This window comes from Podarcis muralis, chromosome 2 (genome assembly GCF_964188315.1).
Source record: "Podarcis muralis chromosome 2, rPodMur119.hap1.1, whole genome shotgun sequence".
NCBI classification, from domain to species: Eukaryota; Metazoa; Chordata; class Lepidosauria; order Squamata; family Lacertidae; genus Podarcis; species Podarcis muralis.
The window spans coordinates 115544620-115556896 of NC_135656.1; the positions used below are offsets into that span (position 1 = coordinate 115544620).

Genomic DNA, 12277 nt, shown 5'->3' on the forward strand with positions numbered 1-12277 from the left:
AGCTCAGTGGCTGAGGACTTCCTTCCCTTCAATCCATGGCTTAGCTGCTGCCGGCCAGAGTCGGGCAGCACTACATTGGGTGGTGGATCATCCTTCCCCAAAGGAGACCCCGAGCTGCTGCGCTGGAGGAGGAGAAGCTCTGCAGGGAGCCATTTGCGGAAAGCTCCAAGAGGCTGGATCCGAGGTGGATCCCCCGGAGAATGCATATACCAGGCATCCTCCCCCGGCTGCTCTTGGAGGCGCCTTATGCGCCGCCAGCGGAGCGAGCTCTTTCCCCCCCTCCCCTCTCAAGGGGTTAAAGGCACAGAGCTCTCCTTGCCTAGAGAGGTCCAGGGATCTGGTGGCGGGTGCGGGGAGGGTGTCGTGGGTGGGAAGGGTAAGTCCCCTTCCTGTCCTGCAGCCTTTCTTTTCCCGGGGAGAAACTGCCTTTTGTACGCCTGCTCCGCATCGAGAGGAGGCGGGCGGCGCGTCGGCTCCCGGGAGAAAGTTGCGCTTGCGAGAGAGGCTTTGCGGGGGAGGAGGTGAGTGGGAGGCGGCCGGGGGAGGGTCCGGGGAAAGTGGGGGGGAAAGGGTCAGTATTGAATGGGGGGGGGCTTGGGGAGGCTTCAGAGAAGGACCCCCCCCCCCACGCCGTCCTCTTTTGGAGGCTTTCCGGCGCAATCCTTGCAATGCAAGCGCGCTTTCCCCGGGAGCAGATCCTGCGGAACTCCCCGCACCTTTACTTCCGAGGAGGCAGGTGCGCAGTCACCTAGTGTGGGGGCAAGTGGAGACACGAAAGGATTTTTGCTTCTCTCTCTCCACCCCCCCTAATAATAATAATAATAATAATAATAATAATAATGGGCTGCGACGGATTTATTTATCCATTGTCGGGTCCCATTTATAATTCTTTTGCCATCCTGCTTTTCCGCGGAGCGCAAGGAAAGTTCTCCGCCCTCACAACAACAACCACCCTGCGAGGGAGGCCAGGCTAAAGAGGCGGTGTCTGGCCCCAAGGTCGTTCCGTGGGGATCTGAAGCCTGAGGCTGTTCCGGGTCCTGAGTCTGAGACTCTGAAGCCGCTGCGGTCAAATCCTCGGACTCTCACCGAAAAGGAAACAATAGGGACAGTGGTTTAATGCAGAATAGGAGCAGAAAAACCCCAGTAAACGGCTTCACAATGTAAATCCAAGCACAAAAGAAGATAGAAGATAGATCTGGCAGATGGTAGATGTTGGGGTGATCTGCAGTGGAGTGGCAAATATTTATGTTTCCCAACAATAGCGACAGCAAAACTGATCTCCCAGTCCTAAAGTATAAAACTGAGATGAATAAACTTTGGGATAAGCAGGAGTTTGTTTTTGTGGAGAGCTCTGTTGGGTCATTTCTGGTACTCGGTGCAAATTATTGGGCTTAAAAGCCTATGATTCCAATGGCTAACAAAAAAGTTCTGTTCAGAGTTGATCCGACAGAAATTCATAGACTTAAGTTAGGCGTGTCTGCTAATTTCAGTGGGTCTAATCTGAGTAAGATAAGCACTGGATATAATCTTTTGCACCAGGATCCAGGTGAGGGATCTTGGGGTTTTACTGAAGACAAAGTTGATCCCACAAGCCCACACTTGCTGGGCGCGTCTGGTCAGAAGTGAGTCCAGTGGTTTTAATGCAGCATAATTAGAGGGTGTAAGATTGCAGCTAGCTTGCCAAGAATATTAAAATAGGTCAAAACAAGATAAAGCAAATAAACATTCAGTATAACCAGGGGCGACTGGTGATCCCTGGTCCCTGGACCTAGTGTGGCTGTTTTAGGGTCATAGTAGGCAGGACATCCCTTGCACAGAAATAGTGGATATTTAAGCACAGCAATTGCACAAATAATTCTATTTTTTTTAAGGGGGGAGGGCAACAATATAATTTGGAGCGGTTACAGTTAGGATCCCATGGCATTCAAATTCTAACGCAATAAAATACAGTGTCAGAACTACAAGAAGCAAGTAAAACAGCAACTAAAAAACTATATACATATTTCATGCAGTGGAATATTTCAACCACAAATCCACAGATCACCTAAATGGTCTATGGACCATTGTTTCAGAACACCTGATTTAGAGGTAACTTAATTTCCTATCCTATACATATTTGCCTGGGAGCAGGTCCCATTGAACTTACTGGGGCTTACTTTCTGAGTAGGATTGTGCTGTCAGAGACATATAACTTGAAACAGAAAATGCATGTATCGAAAGTAAACCCCCAAAATGAATTTTACCCCCTCTCCTGCAATTGGGAGTATAGACACAATTTCTCTGTGTGTTACATGCCCAGAGAGGTAGAACTTAATCTGCAATTTTAGACATTTATCTGTTTGACTTAATTCTGAGTAGGCACGTATAGGATTTCTCTCCACAGACATGTGTTTACAGCATTTCAGAGACTGCACTTCAGTCTGTTAAAGCTACAGTAACTGCAACAAGCACGTTTATCGTGACATAATTTCACGCGGGCAGGAGTGGGTTTATGCCACAATAACTGTACACACCTACCCATTAAATTCAGTGGGGCTTACTCCCAGGTAAGTGAGGTTAGGATTTCAGCCTGATTAGCATGTATAGGATTGCAGCTTAAGTATGTTAACAAAAATATTATCAGCATTATTAATTAAATTTGTACACTGCCATTCATCCGAAGATCACAGGGCGGTTCACAGCATAAAAGGACAAAATGAGAACACAAAATATATAATACATAATAAAACAAAAACAAACCAATAACCCCCCCTCTCACACACACATTTAAAAGGCCATAGAAAGTTAATCAGTCAAACCCTCAGTTGAAGAGAAACATTTTCGCCTGGTGCCTAAAGATATGTGATGAAGGAGCTGGGCTTCATTAAAACATGTTATTTTATTAAAACATAACATGAAAACCCGGTAGAATGGATATAAACAACCTGAGGAGGCCTTTTTGGTGGCTGCTCCTAGACTTTAGAGCTCCCTACAGAAGCTAAACTTGCACGATCCTTGACTTGTCTTTTTGCAGGCAAGTGAAGACCTTCTTATTCCAACAGGCTCTCAGAGACTGGCTGGTTTTCCCCCAGGAAAGTGCTGTGCTGTTTTACTCTCTGTTTTTTAATAGATCTGTTTGTATATTGCTTTAATTTTCTTACAGCTTAGTTGCTTTTCAACTATTATTTTTTATGTTTTATCTGTGTTTTAATTTGTGTACAGTGGAACCTTGGGTTACATACCGCCTTTGTTGTGTATTCTTCAGGATATGCACGCGGCGAACCCGGAAATAACGGGAAGGCTTTCGGCAGCTGCCCCTACGCAGAAGCAGGCTACCGCCGCGCGTGCCTGTGTAGAACAGGCACCTCTGGATACAAATGTTTCAGGGGGTGCATGGACCCCCGGAACAGCCCCAGCTAGCATGGCCAGGGATGTTGGGAGTTGCAGCTCAGCAACATCTGAAGCCAGAGGTTCCTTGCCTTAGAGAGTGGTTCTGAAGTGAGAAAAATACCACACCACCCTTATGTTATTTTAAATTTATGAAGAGAGACAATAGTGGGTAGAGAAGCTTCTGCACCCTATTGCATTTAAAATGTTTTGTTATTGTGTTTTAAATATTTAATAATAATAATAATAAATAATAATAATAATAAATTGTGCCTGTTCTGTTGCACAAGCCAAAATTCTTGCACACATGAGACGTTTGGTTGGTGCTCTGTTGGAGGCAGCCCAATAATAACCGTATCAATCCTGAATTTATGCTCCTGCTCAGGTGGCACACAGCCAGGAAGAAGCGATGGCAGACTGTAACTTGCTAGGACTGGGACCAAGAGGAAAGCAGGCTGAAAGAGACCCCCGTGACTCCCAAGGCCCCCCCGCCAAGGAGATTTCGACTGGGGCAGCTTCCCCACAGAACGTGTCTGAGGGGCTGCGACAGCATCAGGAGACTCAGGAACAGCAAAAGGGCTCAAAGTCGGCACCGTCTCCTTACTCCGTGTGGAGGCCGTCGCGGTTATTCGAACCCGTGTCCACGGAGGAGAGGAAGGAATTTAAGGCCACCTACCGAGCAAGGAAAGACGGCGGCCAGCTGCCCAGAGGAGGGTCCGCCATTGCGATGCAGACCTTGCCCGTTCTTGGCCGGGGAGCGCGAGAAGGGGCCTACGAAGGCTCGGAAGTTTCCAGGGCGTTGAAAGGACCGATTCCAGATGAGGACGATGCTGACTGCTTGGAGATCCACCGCCAGCACTTCCGCCATTTCTGCTATCAGGAGATCGAGGGGCCCCGGAGGGTCCTGAGCCAGCTCCGTGAACTCTGTCGCCAGTGGCTCATGCCGGAGAGGCACACCAAAGAGCAGATCGTGGACCTGGTGATCCTGGAGCAGTTCCTGACCATCCTGCCCTTGGAGATGCAGATCTGGGTTTGCAAAGGAGGCCCGGCCACCTGCACCCAGGCCCTGGCCCTGGCCGAAAGCTTCCTCTTGAAGCTGCAAGAGGCTGAGAGTCATGAACAAAAGGTAGGAGGGGGGGCTCTGTTTGAAGGTGCAGTTGTGGCAGGGCCAGAGTAATGGCGAACCCAGTGTCAGGAACAGAGGCCAGAAGTGGGTCAGCAATAAATCACACGGGGAAATGAAAGTTTATTAGGAGAAACATGCTTGGCTCAGGAGTGCCAGGCCTAATGAGCACAGCGACTCTTCTTGGTAGTTCTTGTACCTGTGAGGCAGTTGTTGAGACTTAAGGCTCCCTGCCTAATAATAATAATAATAATAATAATAATAATAATAATAATTCGTTGTTTATACCCCGCCCATCTGACTGGGTTTCTCCAGCCACACTGGGCGGCTCCCAACAGAATATTAAAAACACGATAAAACATCAAACATTAAAAACTTCTTTAAACAGGGCTGCCTTCAGATGTCTTCTAAAAGTCAGATAATTGTTTATTTCCTTGACTTCTGATGGGAGGTTGTACCACAGGGCAGGCACCACTACTGAGAAGGCCCTCTGTCTGGTTCCCACAGCTGTCTACGACCAAGTCTCCTCCACCTGGCCCTTCCCAAGGAATCTTAGACTATGCCAAGGTGCCTGTCTCTGCTCCTTCCTTTTTTCATGCCACTTGTGGTTCTGGGAGGCTAGGGGGAAGGCGGAGATTGATGCAGCAGAAGGGGGAGACCCCCATGGCTTCTTCACCAGCCTGTCTCATCTCTGTCTCTTCCCCCCACCCCCTCCTCTCCTGCTTGCACTTCTGGACTTCTCTCTGCCACAGACTCTCCCAGCTCACTAAACCCTGTTGCCTCTTCAGCTTCCGACACCTCCTCTTCCCAGTGTTTTCCCTCTTCTCCCTCTGACCGCTCATCATTGTCCCACCACTACTCTGAGCCTTTTTCCCCTAGGGGCTGCCTTGCTAGTTCCTCCCACCATTCCTCTGCGTCCAATCAATCTGTGACACCCAGAGTTAGAGAATCTGTGGTCCATGGGCCTAATTAGCCCCACCAGTCTTCTTCGTGTTTCAGCAAAGCTGAACCCACCTGACATCAGGTGAAATCATGGCTGTGACCGAAAAAGGGGGTTTGCACATCTGCAGTCCCTGCAAATCCCTCTGCAAGGTGCTTTGAAACCCTGGCTATCAGCTGAGTGTTGGGACTTCAGAGCACAGCACAGGACTCTCTGTAAGCACCTACTGAGTGTTGGGGATTGAAGAGAGCCTTGCATAACCGAAGCCCGGAGAATCAGCTGGGACCAGTGGCATTAGGGATCTGTCTTTTGGGATCGGAAATTACAGCGGAATCTTTGAATGTCGACTGGTGGTCTTTGGTGGGGGACAGAGCAGGAGAGAACAGGCTCTGGCCCACTGATCAGACTCAGTTCCTCACCCTCTTGGGATAATAACCCAGTTGATTAATGTCACGGCGCTGAAATGAGAGGCTCCCCGTGGATTGGTCAGTCTTGCTGAAGGATAAGAGAAGTTGCTCAGACTGGGAAGAGATGTAACGGTCAGATCCGGGTCGAGAGGCACCTGCCTGGCCACTGTCCCAGACAGGATAGGGTGGCCCAGCAACAATCTTCTTATGTTCTTAGACTGGCAGCGTGCCCCAAGGTCAGGCTGTGGCGAGGCTTTCGTATCTCTCCCTCTCGCTTGCAGGCGGAGGTGCTGAGAGGAAGGGAGCCAAACCGGGCCACTGAGATACAAGAGGGATTTCTAAGAGGACAGAGCCCCAAAATGTGCAAACTTCAAAATAGACATGCACTAAAGGAACTAGAGACACCCACCCTAGCAAATTATTTGTCAAAATTACAAATACCTAAATACAGACGGTCATTTACCCTCGCTAGATTCAACGTTCTGCCATCTGCCTTATTGCAGGGCAGATTTGAGGGTAAACCATACGCGAAACGAGTCTGCCCCTGCGGCTTGATGGAGGTAGAAACTGTCTCTCATGCCTTGTTACACTGTGTCTCTATGGGGTTATACGCTTGGTATTTATTACCCCTGCTATGCAAAAATCTCCAAATGAATCCAAACTTCAATGTCTAAAATCCCTGGTAGAGGACAAGGATTCTGAGATCACATTAAGGGTAGCCAAATTTTGTGCAATTGCCATAAAACTCAGGGAACAAGCTGTGCTATCACAATGATTAAGATTTTAAATGAAAATTTTAGGCTTTATGTTAGTGACTAAGTTTTAATTTACCTGCACCATAGGACGCACCGGACAATAGGACGCACCTTGTTTTAGAGGGGGGAGAACAAGAAGAAAAAAAATCTCCCCCTCTCTGCCCAGTGCCCCTTCAGCAAAGCGGCAGGAGGCGCTGCGTAGAGAGGGGGAGAATTTCCCCCCTCTTGTTTTCCCCTTCTAAAACAAGGTGCCATTTAAGGTGCGTTCAGTCGCCTTCAGGCAGCTACCTTGGAAGCCTGGAGAGGAGAGGGGTCGGTGCGCACCGACCCCTCTCGCTCTCCAGGCTTCAGGTTCATTTCGACCTGCTCTTTGGGGCTGGCGGGGGGAAGCCCACCACCAGCCCCAAAGAGCAGGTCGGGAAGCAGCGGAAAGCTTCTATGGCTTCTTTAGCCCCGCGCGCGCTCTCCCGGCTGGAGAGGTGGCGCGCGGCTAAAGAGGCTGCTGCACAGGAGAGGGTCGCGGGGCTATGGCGTCTTCGCTCCATAGGGCGCACACACATTTCCCCTTCATTTTTGAAGGGGAAAAAGTACGTCCTATAGAGCGAAAAATACGGTATATATTTTTTAACTGTTGCTATATCTGTATTGTCCCTGTTATACCTAATTGCAAATTCAAATGTATCCCTATCGTGTTTTATGACTTCCTTCATATTGTATCTGGGCTGGAACTGGTCTGTGACCGAAATAATAAAATTCATTCACCCACTCCTCCCAGTGCCGGTGAAACCTAAGCATGTTCAGGAATCCGAGACTAGGGTAGGAATCCAGACCTAGGGTAGCTGAGTCCGCAGAGCACAAGACTCTTAATCACTGGGTTGTGGGTTCGAGCCCCATGTTAGGTTAAATACTGTATTTTTCGCTCTATAGGACGCACCGGAGGACGCACCTAGTTTTTAGAGGGGGAGATCAAGAAAAAAATATTATTCCGCCTCCCAGCCCCAAAGAGCAGCCTGTCCACTTCTCCCAGAGCTTCTCGGGGCTGCGGGGGAAGCCTGGGTTTCTCCCCCCCCCCCAGCCCCAAAGAGCAAAGAAGCCAAGACAGCGAGCGGGATCCATCCCGCTGGCTGTCTTGGCCTTTGCAACCTCTCCAGCCGGGAGCTAAACCTCTCCAGCATGGCTAAAGAAGCGGGGCTAAAGAAGCCAAGACAGCGAGCGCGATCTATCCCGCTCGCTGCCTTGGCTTCCTCTTTAGCCTTGCGCAGCCTCTCCAGCCGGGGTGGAGACGCTTCTTCCCCAGTGCTAACTGGAGTCGTTGGGAATTGAACCCGCGACCTGCTGCACACAAAGCACATGCTCTACCTGCTAAGCTGTAGCCTTCCATCCGGCTCTTGACTAACAGGGATGCTTGTATTCCAGGTATCCGGATTAGTGGAAGAGGCGTTTGTTAATTCACCGACATCAGAGCAGGATCCGTTGGAGACCGTGGAGATGCAGCTCTCTACAGAGAACGAAGAGGAGGACGAGGACGATGATGATGAAGAGGAGGAGGAGGAGGAGGAGGAGGAAGAGGAGGAGGCCGTTCTGCTGGGTAAGGTTGTGGTTCAGAGTTCTGGGTTCAAGTATTAATGCAAAACTAGGCTCCAAAGGGAGATCTGTTTCACATGTCACATAGCTTTGCATCAAAATCTGCCACCCCATGATGGGGTGATGAGCACTAGCAAAGATGGCTGCTGACAGCAGTTTGGTGCGGCTGAGTTGCTGCAGCAGACTGGGACAGAGAGACGGAGGAGAGTCAGGATGGTAGCAAGTCTGGCACAGTGCAAACACGCCGGTGGAGGGGATCTGGTGTTCCTAATGGTGGTTTCAACCTCCTCTGGCTCCCAGTACATTTCTGAGCACAATTCAAAGTGTTGGTGCTGACCTTTAAAGCCCTAAAGGGCCTCGGCCCAGTATACCTGAAGGAGCGTCTCCACCCCCATTGTTCAGCCCAGACACTGAGGTCCAGCTCTGAGGGCCTTCTGGCGGTTCCCTCCCTGCAAGAAGTGAGGCTACAGGGAACCAGGCAGAGGGCCTTCTTGGTAGTGGCACCCGCTCTGTGGAATGACCTCCCATCAGATGTCAAGGAAATAAACAATAAACTATTTGACTTTTAGACGACATGTGAAGGCAACCCTGTTTAGGGAAGTTTTTAATGTTTGATGTTTTATCACATTATTATTATTATTGTTATCATCATCATCATCATCATCCCAGCATGCTGCAGCAACTCAACTGGACGGAGATGAGTTGGTTTATTTATTTATGAAATCATTTACAGGCTGCCTTTTGGGGTGCAATCTGCTCCAGGAAGCTTACATATCGCAGAAACACACAACACAGCCACCCAATTCAGAGTGCAACCTTTGGCATGTTAACTCAGAAATAAGTTCTGCCATGTTCAATGGGTCACCCTCCCACAGTCCTATGTATTTGTACTGTACTCATCCTTCAAATGTGGGTCCTTGCATCTGCACACAAGCGGTCGTTATCAGAAAGAGTAGCTTGCAGTGGTTAAGACAATTCAGTGTGGACATAAGCAACTTTGAGAGCTTGTCGGCTGACAGGCAGGCTGGAAGTTAAGCGAATGAACAAACCACGGGCTGTTGTGCATAACTGTTGTCATGATTATCTGCTTCTTTCAGAACACGAAGAGCATGGGCAGGAGAACCTGGAGAAGGAGGAATCGCTTCTGGAGAAACCCAGGCTTACCGAGTGGGGGCTGGCGCTGGACCGAGGCGGTAAAGGGGCCTACCTCCAAGGTCCTGACATGGAAGCAATTCTCGGCAACGGCCGGGAAAACGTCCCCGGGAAGGCTTCGAAGCAAGCTGAGAGCGACAAAGGCTTGCGGGAGAGGAGCCTCCAAGAGGAAGTTCTCCGGCAGAAGAGGACGAAGGCAGGCTCCGAAAACGGCCTGCGCCTCAGCTTCCTGAAGAACCAGAAGACACAAACGGTGGACAAGCCGCGCCGATGCCCATCCTGCGGGGAGCGCTCTCACAAGAGGTCGTGCTTGGCCATGCGCGAGAGAGCTCCCGGCGGGGAGCAAGCCCGCAAGTGCCCGCAGCGTGGCAGGGAGCAGCCCCACAAGTGCCTCTCCACGCTGCGGCGCGACGAAGGCCTCCGCGAGAGCCAGGAGGGGATCTGCCGGTGGAAGACCAAGAAGCGAGGGGGCGCTGGCGGCGACTGGCGACAGCAGTTCCATCACCTCAGCGCCGACAGCTGGCGGGCGCAGAAGGGAGAGAAGGCAGCGAAAGGCTCTGCGTGCAGCGTCGAGAGGGTCCCCTGGCGCGCGGCCTTCCCAAACCGCGAGCGGGCCGAGCAAGTGGGGAAGCCGCACCAGTGCTTTGAGTGCGGCAAGAGCTTCAGCCAGAAGGGGAACCTCAACATCCACAAGAAGACGCACACAGGCGAGAAGCCGTACCCCTGCTCCGAGTGCGGGAAGTGCTTTGTGACGAACTCTCGGCTGCTTACGCACAAACGGGTGCACACGGGCGAGAAGCCGTACAACTGCTCGTACTGCGGCAACAACTTCAGCCAGCTGGCGCACCTCGTGCAACACCAGCGCAGGCACACGGGGGAGAAGCCCTACAGCTGCCCCTACTGCGGCAAAAGCTTCAGCGTCAAGGCCAACCTCATCACCCACCAGCGCACCCACACGGGGGAGAAGCCCTACGAGTGCTCCGAGTGCCCCAAAAGCTTCGTTTCGAGCTCCGACCTTAAGAAACATAAACGGGTACACACGGGCCAGCTCTATACGTGAGGATTGCGCAAAGGTTCATCGCAAACCCTGCCCCAAATAATAAACTGTAGATAACGGGCACCTTCCTAGGTCTCGAAGGAAGCCCTGGTCCACTGTGAGAGAGAAATAAAGGCTCGTTTTTAGAATACCTGTATTATTTATATTACGCTGCTGTCCCTTCCTTTGTCCCTTCACAAAACAGCATTGTGAAGTAGGTTAGGCTGAATTGAGAATGAGTAGCTCAAGGTCGCACAGGGAGTTCTGTGGCAGAGGAGGAATTGTGATCCCCAATGCCTCCAGTCCTAGTCTTGACACTATACCAAAGCACTTGGCCAGAGCAGAGTCTCCCAGCCGCTTCTCTGTATGATTCCGGGGTCTGGGATTGGCTGCTTTGAGGAAATGAAGGCAGTGTTTATAAGACTGTTCTCAGCAGTTCCTCTGAGGAAACTATTGGAAGCACGTTGGGCCTCTAATAAACAGATTCCTGTCTTTCCTTTGAGGTCTCTTGTCTGTGTTTCCTGCGCTGGAGCCCTTCACTTCCTCTTGACTCCTTCCAACCGTTGTCAGCTGTGAGCATCTTCTTCCAATGTGGGTCAGGTGCGATCGTTCAGAGCAAGGCATTTGGCACCAGATTGGCTGCAGGAGTTGCCGGAAGGAGGCGTACAAGGCGTAACCACCTTAGGAGCTCCACTCTGGATTTGTGTAGAGTTTACTCCTTAGCCATTTCTTCTCCCCAAAATTATCCTGCAAGGCGATGGGTATGGATTGCTCCTCAGGGTTTACTCCAAAAGCCCTTCTTATTAATGGGTATACTGGTAAATCAGTGGAGGTTTAGGATCAGAGTTTTCCTTCTCCTAGATGGGCTCCTTCCCCAGGTTGACAAACCCCGCCTGCCCCTCACTTCCCTGTACAGCACATGCAGAAATCGCTTTCTTGACCATTGGACATACTCTTGGTCTGAGAGCCTGTCTTCACATGCAGGGGAAGCCCCTTACTCACCGAGGGTTTGAGACCCATTGGCTCCCCTCACTTGGTTTAGCTGGGCAGTTGAAGCTGTTCCCCAGGGTGTGGCCGCTGTCACATTTTGATCGCTTCCAGGAGCCACAAGAAAGAGCTGAGTGCAGGGTGGGGACCAAAGGTGGACAAACTACCTCAGGAGGAGCATGATGTGTCCCCCGCCAGAGGTATTACCCTTCCCCTAACACCCTATACAGGGACGCTGGTGGCGCTGTGGGTAAAAACCTCAGCGCCTAGGGCTTGCCGATCGAAAGGTCGGCGGTTCGAATCCCCGCGGCGGGGTGCACTCCCGTTGCTCGGTTCCAGCGCCTGCCAACCTAGCAGTTCGAAAACACCCCCGGGTGCAAGTAGATAAATAGGGACCGCTTACTGGCGGGAAGGTAAACAGCGTTTCTGTGTGCTGCGCTGGCTCGCCAGATGCAGCTTGTCACGCTGGCCACGTGACCCGGAAGTGTCTCCGGACAGCGCTGGCCCCTGGCCTCTTGAGTGTGATGGGCGCACAACCCCAGAGTCTGTCAAGACTGGCCCGTACGGGGAGGGGTACCTTTACCTTTACCTTTTAACACCCTATACACCCCAGAGTGAATTATAGAGCCCAGGATTTTGAGGAAGAAACCATGTGGTTTAAATGCACGGTGCATGCAGTCCAAATTAGATAAGTATCAGATAATGAGAAATAAAACAGTTTTGTTTCTTCCTTGCCTGAATTGGGGATGGTGAGGGGTGTGCAAGTGTGTGTGTTGAAAGCAGCCTACTATACAAAGGGGGGAAATTGCATTCATTGCTGCATTTGGTTTTTGCCTCCACTCGTCACTGGAATATGGCCCTTGGAGGGTTGCGCAGAACAGAATGCGGCCCTCAGGGCTGGGGAAAAGTTCTAACAGTCCTAAAAAG

At 50.9% G+C, this 12277-nt stretch overlaps 1 protein-coding gene across 2 annotated transcripts; it reads left to right on the forward strand.

Annotated features, from left to right (window-relative positions):
• The first annotated feature begins 368 nt into the window (after positions 1-368).
• On the forward strand, positions 369-10865 carry LOC114592199 (uncharacterized). Of its 2 annotated transcripts, none has more exons than XM_028720185.2 (4): positions 369-521; positions 3752-4492; positions 8008-8179; positions 9273-10865. In XM_028720185.2, exons 2-4 carry the CDS (start codon positions 3776-3778, stop codon positions 10385-10387), a joined length of 2004 nt encoding a protein of 667 aa, XP_028576018.2. In that variant the 5' UTR covers positions 369-521; positions 3752-3775; the 3' UTR covers positions 10388-10865. The 2 variants fall into 2 exon arrangements, with proteins under 2 accessions (XP_028576018.2, XP_077777757.1); XM_077921631.1 differs by lacking the exon at positions 369-521 and adding an exon at positions 2041-2088.
• The last annotated feature ends 1412 nt before the right edge of the window (positions 10866-12277 follow it).